This window comes from Acanthaster planci, linkage group LG03 (genome assembly GCF_054643075.1).
Source record: "Acanthaster planci isolate LZ-2023a linkage group LG03, COTS_SCS, whole genome shotgun sequence".
Classification (NCBI taxonomy): Eukaryota; Metazoa; Echinodermata; class Asteroidea; order Valvatida; family Acanthasteridae; genus Acanthaster; species Acanthaster planci.
Window position 1 is genome coordinate 9,173,483 of NC_141779.1, and position 18,127 is coordinate 9,191,609.

Genomic DNA, 18,127 nt, shown 5'->3' on the forward strand with positions numbered 1-18,127 from the left:
TCAAAAAGGCAATTTGTTGTTGAAGGCTTTGACGAATTCAGTTGCTGCAACTTAATAAAAAGGTATCAATACACACGCCTCAGAAATGTTATGAAGATAAATGGGTATACATGTACATGTACGTGTCTGGTTTACTGGGCCTTCAGTTCTTGCAAAAAAAATGTGTGATGTGTTTGTCCAAGATGCAGTAAGGATGTCAAGAGGGCTGATTACAACATGCATATCATGTCTAATTTATATTGTTTAAACGATGGTTATAATTTATAAATCTACATGTCAGGACTGTGGATAACCCTGCACCCGCACAAAACATTGATCTAACTTGAGGAAAGATGTACAGACATTCCCCTCATATAAAAGGCATCCTTATATTCATACATGTACAAGTTTCTATAACAAATTACATGTACATGTACAATACATGTATCCTTGAATACACCTGTATCTTTGTTATTCCACCAATTTTTCCTAAATGGTAATCTTCCTATTCAGATTAAAAGAGCGCCCCCTATTGGCCAGATCAACACACAAAAGGATGACAACCAAGTTGCAGTGTTCAAGTCTGCATGTACAGTACATGTGTAGTTGATACTAACAACCAAAGCATTAAAAACAATAATCGACATTTTTTTGTATTTAGTTTGATTCATTTTTATAAAGGACAGAGCCTTCAGAAACATACAGTACCAGTACTGTACAAGCATTTTTCACTGGGAATTTTGAATTCCGTCGTTTCCCAGACTAAAGACAGTGTTGCTATTAGGGGCAAGCTTTTGCATAGCGACCACCTTCTCTGGAATTGACTGGTTCCTTGATGCCCTTCTTACCCACTGAAAACAGTGCATTGGTGCAAGGCATCTCTTATGTAATCACATGTAGGCAAAGCTTACCCCGTATGATTGGGTGTTCCAATATTCAATCTTCTGTTTGAACAAATTTGGTTTAGAAACGTGGTTTAGTCAAGATTTGAAGGAATCTAAAAGGCCAAGGAGGAAAGCTGAGAGAAGATGAACTCTGAGTCCGACTTCAGGTTGTACAAGAAACAGAGGATTATTACAAAATGTTTTATGAATTAATGCACAGCATGAATTTTATACCCATTTAATTCACAGTAATGGTAATAATCAAAAGTATTTGTTCAAAGTCATGAATTCATTGTTTGCCAAGAGAAAAAATGTGTTCCGGTTAATGGCAATGCTTCCAATTGGCTTATTCTCTTGGACAGTTTTTTCAAACTAAAATAAATACTTTCCGCCTTAAATTGAATGTGTGTTCTAACGATTACAGGAATATTGATGACAATGGTACCTGCATTATCCACAATCGTTGTATTCCCAAGTTCTCTGGGTTTCACGAGTTTAGTTGTGCGGATATCATGACCTTAATTGATAGTACGTGTGTCAAATCATGTAGCCTCCATCCAATTCCAACTAATCTTTTAATAGATTGTTTGGATTTCTTTTGCCCATTTTGACATGCATGGTCAACATGAGCCTTCAAACCTTTGTCTTTCCTTACTCTTGGAAACATGCCCTTGTATCACCAGTATTAAAGAATCCTGGATTGGGATCTGAGTAATTTCAGGCCAATAAGTAATCTTAGTTTCATATCTAAATTGACTGAGAGAGCTGTGGTTGAACAGATTAACGATGACATGGTGTCTCATTCACTGTATCCCGCTTACCAATCTGCTTACAGGAAGCGACACAGTACTGAAACTGCACTACTCAAGGTACATAATGACATTCTATCCAACATGAGTAGGCAGCAGGTGACACTACTGGTTATGCTCGACTTCAGTGCGGCATTCGATACGTTTGACCATAATATTTTGCTGAAATGCTTGTCTTTAAAATTTGGTATTTCTGATACTGCATTACATTGGTTTTAGTCCTACTTGTCGGGAAGGTTCCGATGAATTTTAGTAAATGGAGCACAATCTGATAACTTTAACTTGTCCTATGGCGTTCCTCAAGGTTCATGCCTTGGTCCATTATTTTGTAATCTATGCCAGTAAACTATTTGATATAGTTGAATCATATCTGCCAGAGGTACAATGTATATTCATATGCAGATGACACCCAGATGTACATGTATCTCTCATTTAAGCCACGGTCAGCTACAGATCAAGCTACTGCTGTTGAGGAATTGACCAAGTGCATACATGCTGTTCGTAATTGGATGTTAAATGATAAATTGATGATTAATGATGGAAAGACTGATGAGTCATTGGTACAAAGCAACAGCTGGCTAAGATTAATACTGATTATATAATGGTTGGTAATAGTCTACTTCTCCCGTTTCTTGCGCCAAGAATCTTGGTTTTTGGTTTGAAAGTGCACATTAATAAAACTTGTCGCACCTGTTTTTATTAATTGTATAACATACATAGTATTAGGAAGTACATGTATCTTACTTGTTGGGACACTCAAGTGCTGGTTCATTCACTTGATACAAGTCGTATTGATTATTGCAATAGTCTCTTGTATTGCATAGCACAGTGCAACTCAATGAAACTTCAGAGAGTACAAATTGCTGCTGCAAGACTAGTGTGCCGTGAATCCACAGCCCCCTCAGCTCAATTAACTTTTGCATAAAAGGTTCTACAGGTGCTTTCTCATGAATCATGACATTTGACCATTCCTCAAGTACAAGTACATGTACAGTATGCCAAAACTACATGTATGCTGAATTGAATTGTTCTTCCATCAGCACAATACCAAAAAAACAATTTTTACTGTGACATTAAATGGAAAATCTGTAGCCTCGGGCCACTAACTTTTCAAATTACAGCCCATTCGTGTATAAGCAGGCAAGTACCACGGCATACAACAACAATTTGCATTGTTATTAAATTGGATTTCCTAGCAAACTATTAAAGCAGCCGCAGTACATTGTTAAAGGAAGACAGGCTTTACAGTGTAAATGGACCGTGCAATACAAGTGTTTTACTATAACCCTTGAAATTGCAACTGTGTTTCAGTTAACCTTTTCATTTATTTTTCGCCATTTCAATCTGTACCTGCATTTTAGAGTCATTTATGGGTTTTACATACATACACGTAGGTCTGAATCTGAATTCCATCTCATGAATTGCAATTAGTAATAGGGTGTGCATTTGTGGGTATTTTTAGAACCGGGTACCCGTTTTTTGTTAACATCGGGTACCCGGAAAAGAGATTGCCTAATAACAAATGGCATTTGCCACACACGAAGGTATGTACCACGATGAAGTGGTTCAGTTTAATAAATACTTTTTCGGGATAACTCCATTACCCTGAGGGTCAGTTGTCGAGATTTTAATGTATAAGTACTTCGACAAGTGACATTTGATTGGCCGACTGTATTATGACTTGCACCTGTCAACATTTCCTTTTTTTTCGAATGAAAAAATAGTTGGATTTGAAATGCTTTAGTACATAAAGAAAACATCATTTCTGCTTTTTTGGTCGATTCCTCATCCACAGTTCTGCTGAATCACTGAGGAAATTCAAGTTGCTATAATTTAAAAATAATTTTGAAACGGAATATTTCTTTTTTTCAAGATGTATTTTTGCGTTGGGGAGATGTTAATTATATACAACAGGTTTTTGCCCTTACCCAACGTATATTAATAAGCACTGTATGCTCAGTGCTTGTCCGAGAGCTTGTGAAAAAAACCTCACAAGCTTACTCGGGTGGGACTCGAACCCACGACCTCCTGCTTACCAGTGCAGATGTCTTAACCACTCGACCACCATTTTCCGTGACAAATCCAAATTACGTTAATTGTTTCATTTTTCGGAAGCAATGATTTTGTGCCTCAAAAAAAAATGAAAAATGTGGTTTTAAATAACACCAAATCATTTTATTTTTGGAAAAAATTGATTAATATCTATCAAAAATGAGTCTTCCTGGTTATAAGAACTGCATGTACATGTAGATTCATATAAACTAGAAGACTGCCTTAATCTTTTGCACTCAAGAACAGGGAATCCATAGGATAAAAGTTTTACAAATAGTTTCAATATGAACCAAATTTTTGCGCCAAATCATGTGAATCCAGACATTTTGTAGTGGAAAAATATTATGTCCTGATAAATCTTAATTTTTCAAGTCAGGAATTATTGCTTTGTCAAACATTTGACAAAAAGGAGGAGACCCTTGCATACTCTTGTAAGGGCAGACCTTTAAGTAACATTCTCGTAGTGGCCAGTCATGGGCCAAGTGCAGTTGCGTATACAATACGTACAAGCATGTTAACATGTCTGTGTGACATGTACATGTTTATGCACAAGTACTGGGGCAGACGCAACGACCTTGATGTCTGGGTACCGCACCGGTCAGTGTCCACAGCAGCGGAAGTGATGACAAGGAAATGTCACTAATTTAATGATTCTACCTTATGAAATACATGTTGTATCAGTACTAATGAAGTCGGTGCAATCTAACAGAAAACTATCATCCTCATGTTGGATATACCATTTTGGTGATAAAAATGGAAACAAAATGGCCTTCAATTTTCATGCACTGTTAGATCAATACCTTTTGGGGTGATTCAAAATTACTTGATTATTAAATATTTTATCGGGCGGATTCAAAATAAATGACTGAAATCAATGCATTAAGGACAAATCTTTAATTTGGTGCTAGATTTTTATCTCAGAAAATTTATTTACCATCAAAAATTAATTGATGAAATTAGTGCGACAATTTACAATGTAGACTTTTTCGTTATTAGAAAAGGTCCGTAAAATCAACTTTTTTATACTGTTCTAAGATTTACCATCATTTAAAAATCTCACTAATGGCGGAAAATTGTGTGTTGTTCATGGTGTCGCGTTTAGATCCTCAGAAAATTTCTTTTTGCTTCTACACTGGTATTTCACGAGGTCAGTCATTGAAACATTTCACGCTATAACGTCTTGCACAAAGACTGTTGTCTGCCTGAAAATGAAGTGCTCATGTGCGCTTGTAATGAACACTGTCTGCGTAGGGAATGAACATATGTGAATGGTGGATGTAAACACAGACACCATAATTACAGTAGTACTAAGGTATAAAAAAACAAAAGATTTTGCTGGCTGTTCTGTCCCTCCTGGCCTTCAGGTATCCTGACCCATTTTTTTTTATGACGTAGCTCTGAAGTTTTTTTGGGGGGAGGCAAATGTTGGGAAAATGTAAAATTGGAAGAAATAAAGTTGTACAGTACATCGTGTACACTAATGCTACCTTGCTTTCAGATACAAGGGTATGGTAAAGGTATGGTAAATGTTTGGAAGTAATAAGCCATAGATATGTGTAGAGCAATCACTTTTCAGCAAAGAGTACCAAACACAGATCACTTGGCACCCTGTCCACAAAACCTATAACACTTGCTAAGCATATTTTCTAAGCAAACATTTCAATATATTTCCTGATAAAATTTCACATTTTACTTTTTAGGACATGTTATCGCTTTTCTGCTGACATGTCACAGGAGGGAAACATTAGTCATGTATGAAATCATTAAAAATGACATGCATTGTCAGCCAGTGAGTGTGCAACACGCCTTAAAAAAGAAAAGATCTACAGTATCTTACATATATTAACTTGATTCAACCATAGTAGGGCAATATTTATCAATCAAGATGACATGTTCTTGCTGTTGTGACCAGCCATTTGAACAGCTGAACGCGTCGATGTTGACTGATACATAGCATGCAGTGCTGATGGCATGGATGGCCATGATGGTTTACCAAAAATCATGCAACTTCAAACAAATGAGAAATGTACCTACATGTAGTCGCCTAAAATTTGGTCCTAATGCATGTCACGAAAAATATGTAATCTTTGCAAAAGAAATCTATCACTACCATTCCAAAACCAACCCCCAAAATACCCACAAAGCATTTACAAAACATCTTAATCTTGGTGGGCTGTGCAACTCAACTCCAGTTGCGGTACGGTTTGTTCGGTTTTTGGCGCGTTTGAATTTGGCGCCAATTCATTGATTCTCCGGTACACACAACATTAACAACGGTGCACTGTACGAAGTGCACATACGTGTACACAAAGCCCGTTTCACCAACTAGCCTATGCCCTGTATTAATAAAAATTACAGAGAATAGGGGCCTATGTTAACAGTTTTCAATAATTCCCCGAGTGAAATGGAAGACATGTATAACCAAGCTCGGACTCTCACTCAATAAAGGCAAAACAGCAAGCACTACAGTGAAGCATGTCGATGGAATGCGTGTGCCTCGTGGTATGGGCAGACATTTTCCGGTACTCACCAGCGCTCTGGAGACAGGTTTTTTACTCTTCATGGGCGAAAAATTTCCCCAGGATTTGGAATCTTCAGGAGGGAAATCTATCGTTGTTGAGAAGTTGCCTGAATCGGGGTTGTACGTTGTTGTGTACTCCATTGTGGATGGAAGACTGGGGGATTTTTCCCGGATACTCAGTCCAAACTAGCGTTCTTGTGATTTTGCGCCGTGTATTTCGTAGTAAATCGTGACGTCATCCGGCGCCCAAATAATGAATGGAAGCGCAGCCGTTGTCGTTTTGCGCCCGCGTTGTCAATTTTCTTCAGAGGGGTGTGGAAACTTTCCGAGGGGGACTAAGGGGTAGAAAGTTCTCTGAGGGCCTACGAATCTGGAAACAAGAAGCCGGGGGAATTTATGGCTTGTTTTTGTAGCAATGAAAATCCAAAATTTTGTTAGTAAGGGAAACATATATTTTGATCCAAATCAATAAAACCATCAGTCAAGACATCTGCATTCGTGACATGTGGCCTTTCCAGCAAGTTCAATTCAAGTTCCCCTGTGTTAAAAAAATGTACATTTTAGTGGAAGCACCATCATTTCCATGAAGAATGCACTGTGGCATATGAATTGGAATTCAATCTATAAATAAAGATTGGCTTACAAAATCAACCTTACTTATCTGGCACGTGATATATCTTGCAATGCGAAGTGGTTGGCTTAATATTAGACTTGTGAGTTTAATGAAGAATGCATCGTCCCCATCCAGGCATGCAACCTCAACCTCTACAATTTTGTGATCTTTCTGCGTGAAGTCACTTTGAGCCGTACGTACACTCATGGAGGAATGTCGCCCACGGTGTTTCGATTTACAAGGACTCCAAGATCACACGCCCACACGCAGTTATTTCACACACCCCTATATTACAGTTAGCCTAACCAGCCACCAGCCAACCAATTATTACACAGTAACCTCAACACACCTACGACTGCTTATTAATAAACATAAGGCTTCTCGCGGTGATCACGCAGCACGTATGTGAACAGAACTATCGGTGGGCCTTACAGCTGATCGATCTGAAGAGCGGCCGCGGGATCCATGTCCCTGGAAATTTGCCAAACACCAAACGAACTATTGTGCAACTACGTTGCACTATAAAACGACGGTCAAGCCTGCAGGTTATTATTTCTCACAGAAATGTACAAAAACACGAAGAACCCCTCATCGAAAACGAATTGCAGAGCAATTTTCCCTTTGAAGTTTCCTTTCAAAAAGATTGTCCACGTTACTGCTTGTCAAACGACAGTGGGGTCCAAAAATCAACATTTAATCCTTGTTACATCATGATTTTGTAGTCCAATATGCCGACATGAGAAGTCACCAACCTTCTAACGTATGAAAATTGTACAACAAGCCTTCTTAATCACTCAGTCACAACGTAAAGACCAAGTATTGGAATTCGAGACCTGACGTGGTCATCAGTTACAATATCCACGGCGCAGACATCGACCAAACGTCTTTTGAAGCCCATATGAAATCAACAGAAAGAGTGAGGAAAAGGGCACTTCAATGAGCATGGGAACATCCTGTCAAATCATAACTTCATCAAAAGTGCGTAAAAACAACGAAAAAGCACATACGCAAAAATTACACGTTTCATCTTTTTAGGTTCACGTGTTGAGCTTGTAGTTCTATTGCTAATGAACACCGCAGGCGCGCGAAGACAAGCTGTTCCTGCTTTTCTTTTCGGTGCATCGAACTTTCCACGGAGAGAAATGGTGCTTAGTTTAAACAGAGATAAAATGAACGAAACTAGAGAAACACGTTGTACAGTTTGAAAGCAACAGGGTTAAGTTGAACCAGAATTAAGACACAATTGGCGGAGTCGAAGCAGAACACCATACTTTATAATGAACAAATAGACGAGTTGATAATTTCGTAATTCCGTCTGCTTTCACATTTGTCTACAAAGGTCGGTGCACGTACCGGAATTGCATTGTGGTCTCCTATTTCACGGAAATGTAAATTTTGTCTCCTCGAAAGGAGGTTACATAAACACGGATCTGAAATTTCCCGAGTCCATATTTGAAAGGAAGAGTGGAAAATATCCATGCCACTTTACACAGTAAAATGTTTGGCTATAAACAATGGGTTCGGCCACAGTTAAACACTAACCAAATAGGAGTGTCTACAGATTTATTTCTCCTTGTCTATAATGCCCCATCCCCCCCGGGGGGGGGGAACAAGCCTCAAGCTGAGGGATGTGTGCTCCCCCTCAATTACGCTACTGCTGCGTTACAGCCTATGCCAACACAGCTTTTAAATGAAGCACAAGCATCAAGGGGAAAACGAGAAAAATGTAAACAAAATCACAAGGGGGAGGACAGGAGAGATGAGGAAACGTGCAACGGAAAAAGGATATAAATCGCCAGTTTCTGGCATCTATCACGTGAAAACAGTCCCATGTTGGCGATGATGTCATCATTTTGGATACACCCCTAGCCTAAGGATACTTTTGGCGACGCAGTGTTGTGAATTAGCAGTTTTTTAAACACCAATTAAGGGTGGCATCTTAATTGGACTGCCAGCTAGTATTTTTCTGTGAATTTTGGTGTAATTGGGCCATTGAAGTTCTCTCTTTCGCAATATCATTTTTTTCCAAAAAGGCAATGGACTTCATAACTACTTTTTCTTTTTGTACTTTTCAGGGTAATATATCTTCAGAGAAAATTTTTCAAAAGTCCAATTATAGACGAAAATTGGAACAAAAACTGACAGTTGGTGAAATAAGCTGAAATCTGCAGGTTCGACGGGTTCCCTAAGTACCTGCAAGACCTGAAACGAGTTGAACTGTTGCTGTGTTTTCATGGTGTTTCATAGTCCCTGATGCCCATGGCAGTTTATTTACTCAAAAGAAACCTTTAGTTTCTGCAATTACTGTTTCGCGCGAGAAAATGAAAAAGGGGCAGACTTAGAAGCAATCTTCGTATGCTCTGAGACTTAAGGAATATACCCAGCAAGAAATGAGACCGAGGGGTACCCCCCAACATGTCCAATCCCTATACACATTCCAGACTATTGTTACTTAACACACCCCCCAAGATGTCTGAAAGGAATTCCCCAGATTCCTGCGAGACAATGACCAACACAAAGCAGGGGGTGGTTCTCTCCGTCTCATACCTTGCTGCATATGTTAAGGAAAGTTTGTCTCAATGGGGCACTTCAACGATTCCACTGAAAATGCTATTAAGTGTACTGTTCCTATAGTTTGGCAACCAGAATTAGAAGCCATTCCTGCGGTGGTACAATGATCGTGAACAGGTGGTACGCGCGCGTTACATGCCTCTTCGACCAAACAGGGTGTCGTGATTTACCAAATGAACGCGCACGTCAAGCTGAATAATGTGCCCGTGAGTGCGGCGCCACCGCAGTTATGGCGTCTGATCGGATAAGTCTATTATGATGCATGTTGCAATATTTACGTTAATGTAACACGGGAATCAGATGTGCTGAAACATTAGACGCGGACCTGAATGTCGTGGAACTGCGGCGCTCGGATGTTCCATCATGGTGGTGAAACAATCGGAACAAAATAAATATCTGCTTTTTGTGCATGGTGTCTTAACCATTCCAGCTAAAACAGGAACGCCATCGACACAGTCGTCCAATGGACGCATTTCTGGCTACACATTATCCAACCATAATCAGTTTTACCTGTTTTAAAAATGAGGATGTTTTTCTAATGTCCTCTTATGTAGTCAATAATTTTATACATGGTGCCGTTTTCAAACTTTTGATGGAAATCAATGTTGTGACATAAAGACAAAATATCTGATTTTCTCTGTCCTCCGTTCAATTCAATAATTATTAATTTTCATGCACTCACCCACACAGGCGTAACTGATCGTACTGCTTACCGTCATACTGTCGACACTAATGAATTTTCAAACGATCACTCGCACACTAATCCATCAAGCCAAGCAGGCTATAGGCATCTATATTATTCCGCCAACAGGTACATCGAGCTTGCCGGCTACTCAGACCGTGCATTCCCGCATAACAGGTGTTGCAATTGAGCTTGGTCGATAGGCGAGCCCTTTCGTTTACTGGGTAAATATTATACTGCAATTTTAATGACGCTTACACTTGGGACAATCTCTCATGTCATGCCTCTAAGCCTACATGAACTTCATCATCCAACGATGGATGTGACTGGCGTATCTTCACTCAAACGGGAGGGGGTGAATTCCAGCAAACAGGAAGCAAGCGGGATTTGAAGTCTTTGCTCCATCCAAGGGCACCGTGGCGATTGCATGCTTTCCTTAAGCCCACATTGGCAGTACAAGTAACCTACAATGCTTTGCGATTCCTTTACAACATGCAACAGAATTGGTTACGGCCTAAAATAACGAATGCGCCCGAGGAGGTCCACTATATTAGCGATCGTATCCGCTCACAGTGCTGGTCAGAGATCAGCCAAAACGATTTCCCATACAGGGTGTATGAAAATCATACTGAAGTCGGAGATTGAACCCCATTAACGTCAACGATTAAAGGACCAGTAAATAAGCCGCCATAGACAAAAAAATACCCCCCATTTAAGAAAACTTCAGGAAAACCACAAATTTCTAAGACGTACAAAGCACGCACCAAATTAACACCTTTCTCAAAGTTTGAGGAACTTCTCAACTTCCTGGTTCTCTTCAATTTTTGCTTGGTTAACCAATTCTTTTTTTAATTATATTTCCATCCTCTGATGACCACCCCTAAAATGAAGCCTATCACCATTACGAATCTGATGCTGGCACTCCATTGGAACACAGAGCCATTTGCAAGGTTCCGTTTTGTCTAAATTTCTCAAAAATACAACCTGGAAGTGTCCTGTTGGTGGCTTCCGCCCTTCTGTTTTAAAACCCCTCCAGTTCAAGGGCCACACAAAATGCTATGATAGAGCTGGGAAGTCAACCTAATGGACGGCGAGATGGGCACAAATGAATGCAGCAGTGCGGTGGTCAGCATTTTGTAGTACATGCATACAATTACACACAACCACAGTTTCAAATCAAACTCGCCGACTGATGTCCAAAAGCTAGCACGCTACAAAATTAGGTATGGTTATGTTCTGATAGGCCCACAGGTTAACCCACCAGGAATAGCATAGGAATCAACCTCCCTCCGAGGATAGTCCGAGCACGCAGCGGTCATCAAGAAATTATAATTCGACTGCATGCAGTTCAGGCATCCACACAATAATTACAAACACATGGGAGAGAGGAAATACAGATATCGCAAAATGAACTTCAGAGAATCTATAAGGTTTCCTCTTACAGGTCCTCCGACCCATGCCTGGTTGGAATATGACACAAGCATCGATATTGCCCACCCATTTTCAATTACCATACGCATCTACAGTAGTGAGCGAAGACCAGGATGCCTTGTGCTCAAGTTAATAAAACACCGTTTGTCAAGCACAACCTCAGACGATTGTTTGAGATGCGCCACAAAAGCAAGCTTGGCGTGGACTCGAGAAAAGAAAGTTAACAGGGCGAAGAAATTCCAAGTTTCAGCATGAGCTGTTCACAAAGTTTCCACAAAATCAAGTTACTACAATAACTATTACAATATGCGACCGAGTCTAGAGCTCACATTCAGATATACGGCACTCGGCGCAGTCTAGACGTGTTTGGAAATTCTACGAATATCTTGCGATGTTTTCCCCAAACAATAAAATATTAAATATAAATCAACTTTCGAAGACAAAATGTTATACTGTTGTCCCGTCTCTGTGCGCAGCGATAAGTTGGGTCGCTTGTTATATGCTCACAACCGTGGCGCGAATTTGTGCTGGTGAGATAGGGATGCAGGATGTTCAAAAACTCTAATAATCCCCACCCTGGATAGTCGAGAGGTGGGGTACATGGACACTTCACTATTCAGGGAGCGCTATGTATGATACAGATGTACACCTGTATTGATATATTCGAGCTTTCTTGCCTCGTCTTGGAGCAAGCATAATCAAAATGGCCCGTCCCCGTTACAGGTTTGGAGAGAGATGCGAACCCAGGCACAGGTTACATTCAAATCTCTGCTTCGAAAGCATCATACATTTACATGTACTGCGCACCCACGGAAGACGTTGAAGACACCCCCCAAAAAAAAAATCACCACATCCTGGCCTTGCGGAATTTTCACGCGTCACCGTGCGCTAACATCCGGATTTGGGAGGTGGGCGAATTTGCCTCAACGCTTTTCTCGGGCTCCGATTTTCCGTCTGCGAAACAACAAATTAATTAATCACACAGGACTGATGGATGGGAAAACAAAAGAGACAGGGCAATGATTCAGCCTGACGAGTTTAGAGCACTTAGGCGACGGTCACGGTCAGCTGTGGGAGGCAAGAAACCAAATTTGCCATACTGGCAGTCTTCCGCTAAGTCGCACTGTAATTATCCAGTATATGCACTGTTTAATCTCGTGGGGTCCGATCGGCTTCCTGACGTCAGATACTTGACGCTTCTCTCTCTCTCTGTGTCAATTAATGAACACGAGAACTACTGCCGACCATTCCCTACAAACGTCACCAAACGTATCTTACCTACGGAGAATATACTGCAGGCATTCGTCTTTCGGCCGTTAGGTTGGCAACTGGCTGTTGATGGAATCGAACCTTGTAGTGCACGTTTCACGTGATATATAGTGAAGAAAAAACCCAAAGCGCTTCCTTTTACAAAGCAGAGAATTCATAAGCACGCGAGTACTGAAAAACGATACAGCACCGAGTTGTTAGATGATAGAATTTCTCATCAGGAACGTGGTGGGGAAGAAAAGGCCCCGGGCAATATTCCTAGAAATGTCAATAAAACATTAGTGTTTACAAATGTCACATATAGGTAACATCGAACTATCATATTCATGTTCACCAGATCAGATCAGAGACCCTGTTGCGCTTGGCAAATTTGGATAATTGTTCGACAACAATGAAATGCCGTTTGAAGTGCCTTTAACATGAACTAAAACTTGACGCGGGAGCTGGGCGGTGTAAGTTCAAGCATTTTTCAACTGATTCTTCAAAAGTTTATTGCAAGTTTTTTTTTATTGTCCCTGTATTGAAAGGTTGAGTTATTTGCGCTTAGATTTATTACTGGCACCAAAGTCCGGCAAAACTGCTCCAAGCTTTGACATCAAAGCCGCAATAACAGGAAGCGCACGGGTTGTGCCGGGAAATGTATGTGCCTTTGCTCTTGAGTATGACTTCTAACCAGAAAAAAACAGGACAAGGCAGACGGGCAATACACCGAAGTCCGTGGGTGGACCCGAAGGACTAGCCATGGAAACCATGGAAAACACCTTTGCTTCTCTTGGCCCCATGGAAGTCATTGTCGATCTAATTTTCAAGTCTCCCTTAACAGTTCACTATGTGAACACATTATGCGCGAGGGAGATCAAGATCAAATCCATTCACATGGAGGATTTTTTCCCCTAAACTCTGGCTCCGTTTTGTACCGAAAAAAAAGAAAACATCCTGGGCAATGCAGTCTTTTAAAAGACCTCGGTGAACTCAAATAAACGATGATCAGGTTATACAGGAGACTTGCGAATTGATGAAAGAAAATAATCTTTGATCTGCTAAGGAAGTAGACTGCAACTACATGTACTTCATGTCTCGACTGTTTATACATGCCAATATGCCAATATGTCGTGTCTCCATTCAATTTCTGTGCAGCCTAAATTCACTGCAAATGGGCTCCTCTGACCCCCTTCCCCCACAAAAAAAAGGACCGCTTCACAAGGCGTTAGTTTTACAACCGATTTTAATCAGTAGGAAGACGCCTGACCTTTCTAATTCTGAAGTCTGACACTGCCCATCTTGCATGTATACAATATAGTCAGTTTAGACTGTGTCGTATGGGCTGAAAACTCAAGATGTTGGAGTCATGAGCCACACACATGGCACCTACACTCTAAGTGTTCATCCAATGGTCTCGTGTACAGCCCTCTGCAATGCATCACATCATGTAAACATTTCTCTACAAAATTAAAATTTCCCACTTCGTTCGGGGGAATCAGGTTGGAACAGCAGCATCTCTTGGCCGCAAACCTCTTTTAAACTGACATGTGGATTGGGTTATTGGCTCCCACCTGAGTGTGTTGGTTTGACCTACGATATTGCCCTCAGTTATTCCTTTTATCTCTAAAACTGAATATTTCTTCACTGTCTTCATGTTCTATGCTGACTAATAGGGCTATCCTGGTAAAAAAAATGGAATAAAGTTCAATAAAGAAAAATGATATAATGCAATGGCATAAGGCACCATCCATGTTTTGTTAATACTGCTTCACCTCAAACCAAAATCTCATCAAAGCTGAAACACGAATTTCAAACAATACTTTCACTTTATTGCACCAAACAATATTTAACAAAACCTTTTTTTTTACTCTTGTATGAAGTCCTGTGACATGCCAAAGGCAGCATCCCCGATATTGTAATCCAACAGTCTGATGTTGTCCTTGATCTCGTATGTGATGATGCAGTTTGCCTGGGCTGCACCATTTGAGTATAGGGAGAGCTGGTAGACGTCATTAGTGCCTTCCACTCCTAAATTAGAAATGTAAGATTTTCAAGCGATACACATTGATAAATAAAATGATCTAAAACTGGCAACAATGAGGACTAGGGCTGGGCTGGGCCCACTGATGATGGCCACCCCGTAATCAGGGATGGGGAGTCGGGTCGGCATGGTGCTTCTTTCCCCGCCTTCCATCTCGGCGGCCCGGGTTTGATTCCCGGCTCGGTCCACAAGTGGATTGGGCTTTCAGTCCTTGCCTGATTTTGTAGGTTTTACCCGAAACATTCCCCTGGGGTTTTCCTCCCACCGCTAGAACTTCAAGGTCGTCTCATTGTTGTTAATTCATATAAGAAATCCCCGAAAAAGGTTGGAAACTCTGATTTACCTATGTACACCATGTTTCCAAGCCCCTTTTTCCAACTGGGACAAGAAATACTTTTCCAAATAGTGGAATCTCATGGCATAAAAGTCAGAGGTTTCAGGTGAAGCAGGACGCTTTCATTGAAGTTCTAATATGCTTCCAGTTCTAACTATTCCCTAATTCAGTTCTTGCAGCAGTTTTTTCCTCCAAATTGTGACTTGTTTCAAACAACTGTTTTGCAAAATTGAGTACCACCGAGCCCACTAATTCATCGTTTACAAGTGAGGACAAAAACGTGGTAACTGATGCATAAAAATGTCTTAGCAGTGCAGCAAAGTGCCTTTTTAACCCTAACACTCCTCAATCCTTCACCTGTTGGAGGACTGAGGAGTGTTAGGGTTAAAGACTGAATGTGTGCATTTATGGTGAGACAACAGAAAAGAAATGACATCTCCTTGGAAAAGTCAACAGACATCCGTGACCTTCTCACTGAGCAATTGTCCTGGCCATCAGAATTAGACAGAGCTTGGCTCTAAAATTTACTGCATGGCTCAGAAAATTAAGCAAGCCCGGTCTCCCAGATGGAGGGGGGGTTGGTCTGCAATTGGATAAAGCCATGGATACAAATATAAACTGTAGACGAGGTTAATCGTAAATGTCATGTGCCCCTACTCTCACCTGAAATCTGTAGCACTGTGGGGAGGAAGCCTCGGTATACATGTTCAAGGGCCACCTCTCCCGCGCTGGTTGTTGTGGTGACGGATGCTATTAATAGGCATCGCTGGTTGCTGTCCTGTGTTAATGTTTGACTCTTGGTTCTAGGGTAAAAAGAAATGAAGACAAGAAAAGTGCAATTCAGTGCATCTTGATGAATATTAAAGACCCCCTCTCCATGTCATGCACTTTGTGGCCTTTTCTGTATGGACATCCATTTGCTACGTTCTACTGTACAATTTCCCTGAACAATCTCCTCACATTATGCCGACAGACCACGACGCACGCTGAAATCTTGTTTATGAAATGATGCGTTATGTGCTGCTAATCACGATCAAAATATACACGTACACTGTGCATATATTTGCCTGTATATGTGCCTTAATCTATGTAGATGTTGTTTTTTCCAATTTCACTATTTTCACTGCCATTCCGTACACTGGAAAGTTAATTGAATGGGGAGGGGTTAATCCACTGGCCTGTCTTGTGGCTTGTCCAAAAGGTGGGGCCCCATCTCCCCCCCCCCCCCATTTATACCCATGATGATAAAACTATTGACAATATCCACACCAGTGTGAGCACCTTGTTGTTGGGCTGACATACAAGTTACAACAGCTACGAGTCCAGGTTCCTTTCCTTCAAGGTGGATCAAGGTGGGGGTTAATGCCATTACACCACAAACACTTGTCACTGTCAACAGTCACAATCCACCTCAAACTGAGAAGTCCCTTTTCAATTTCAATAAATGGTGTGTATTATCAGCATTATTATGTATCAATGCCATCTCCTAACACTTTGGTAATATAAAGGTATGCCAGGTGTGACTTTTGTACATATTTGGTGGGAACGGGAAGGGTTAAAACTCATTAACGAAGGCAACTAATTATCTGTTTTAAAATGCTGAAAAAGGTAGTTTTCTTCAACGTTGAGGAAAATGTTGTTTGTAACTGCAAAAACCATTAAAGGTGACCTACAGTCAAGACAAATATGTGCTTAAAGTCAGACTTTTTACAAATTGGGATTTTTTTATTTCTGGATATTGCATACCTAGAGTTTTCAATCGGTTTATGCATAGGGTACTGGGTTCAGAGCTGAAATCATTCAAGGTATTTTCAAGGGTCCTATATACCTTGTTTTCAAGCTTTTAAAGAGATGTATTGTTTGAGCATCAAGGGCTGTTAGTGATTTTCAGATATCCTGTACACTGCAATGACATTACTGCAGAAAACATTCTCTTCTAAGGCTGAGTCAATTCGCGTAATTCACTATCCAAATATTTGACCTTCAATTTGATCAAATATCTGAATATTCCATCTTACCGACTGGCAGACTGTTGATGATTAAACCATATACAAAATCAGTTGCAAAAATGCACACAATGTACATTATAACCTTTGCAATAGTTTCTAATGTCTAGAAGTTCCAGCCATGATTTAGCAAGATCTTAGAGACGAACACTACTTCTTGCTCTGTAGAAAATTTGTATTCCTATACAATTTCTTAATGAATAAGTTCCTTTTTGAGTCGTAAGATTTCTGTCTCTTTTCATTTAAATCTGCTTGAAACTAGCCTCCATAGTGCAATTTTTTTCATTTTAAACAAAAGAAACTTCTCCCTTCCTTTTTATGAATTATTCATTTGAATATTCAAATTTGGAAAATAATATTGAAATATTCAATAATTGATCAAATATTCAATTATTTGCCACATCCCTATTCTCCTCCCATAAACAAGCACTATTACCCACCCTATATCTTTCAGACTTAAGGAAAACTGGGGTAGGTATACAAGACATGAACAGAAGTCCAGAACTCATATCAGGTGAACCAAACCTAAACCTTTACACTTTGCAGTCGAATTTATAGGCAAGAGAATTGGAAATCTGGCAATAAACAAATCTTAGAATAGTATTTCCATATTTTTAGGGGGGGCGTAAGGGTGGAGAAGTAAACAAGCTAGCCAAACTGTACCCTTGTGGCCAGTGAATCTTGATTAACCCATAACCTGGGATCTGCTTGAGGAGATTATTTCACATCCCTCAGGGGGGCTGGTGACAGGATCAAGGACAGTTCATCGAAGTCACCAGCAGAGTTTGAGGGGAAGTAGTGGCAACAAGTCAAGAGCCAGGAAGCCAATTCACATCTTACAGGAAATCTGAAATTGAGGATCCAGGTTCCACAAAACAAATAATCAAGGAACCCGGATTTTAAACCCAGGAACGCAATTTTAAACCAAAAAAATTCAAAGAAACGACAACCTG

General features: G+C 40.4%; 2 protein-coding genes across 4 annotated transcripts in view; both read right to left on the bottom strand.

Moving 5' to 3' along the window:
- The window catches only part of LOC110990438 (solute carrier family 28 member 3-like), a 50,539-nt gene extending 37,566 nt beyond the window's left edge, over positions 1–12,973 (bottom strand). Inside the window, exon 1 of one of the 3 annotated variants that reach the window (XM_087134615.1) lies at positions 12,821–12,973. Coding sequence is in view for 2 of the 3 variants with exons in the window: in XM_022255442.2 (XP_022111134.2) it covers positions 6,255–6,386 (132 nt within the window). In the remaining variant the exon portion in view is untranslated. Of the gene's footprint in view, positions 1–6,254; positions 6,543–12,820 lie in introns of those variants that run through there. The other 2 variants (XM_022255442.2, XM_022255443.2) reach the window with 2 other exon arrangements.
- Positions 12,974–14,018: 1,045 nt separating this feature from the next.
- The window catches only part of LOC110990437 (uncharacterized), a 108,022-nt gene continuing 103,913 nt past the window's right edge, over positions 14,019–18,127 (bottom strand). Inside the window, exons 6-7 of the mRNA XM_087134618.1 lie at positions 15,832–15,971; positions 14,019–14,821 (exon numbers count right to left, since the gene is read on the bottom strand). Coding sequence (XP_086990744.1) covers positions 14,658–14,821; positions 15,832–15,971 — 304 coding nt within the window. The 3' untranslated portion in view covers positions 14,019–14,657. The remainder of the gene's footprint in view (positions 14,822–15,831; positions 15,972–18,127) is intronic.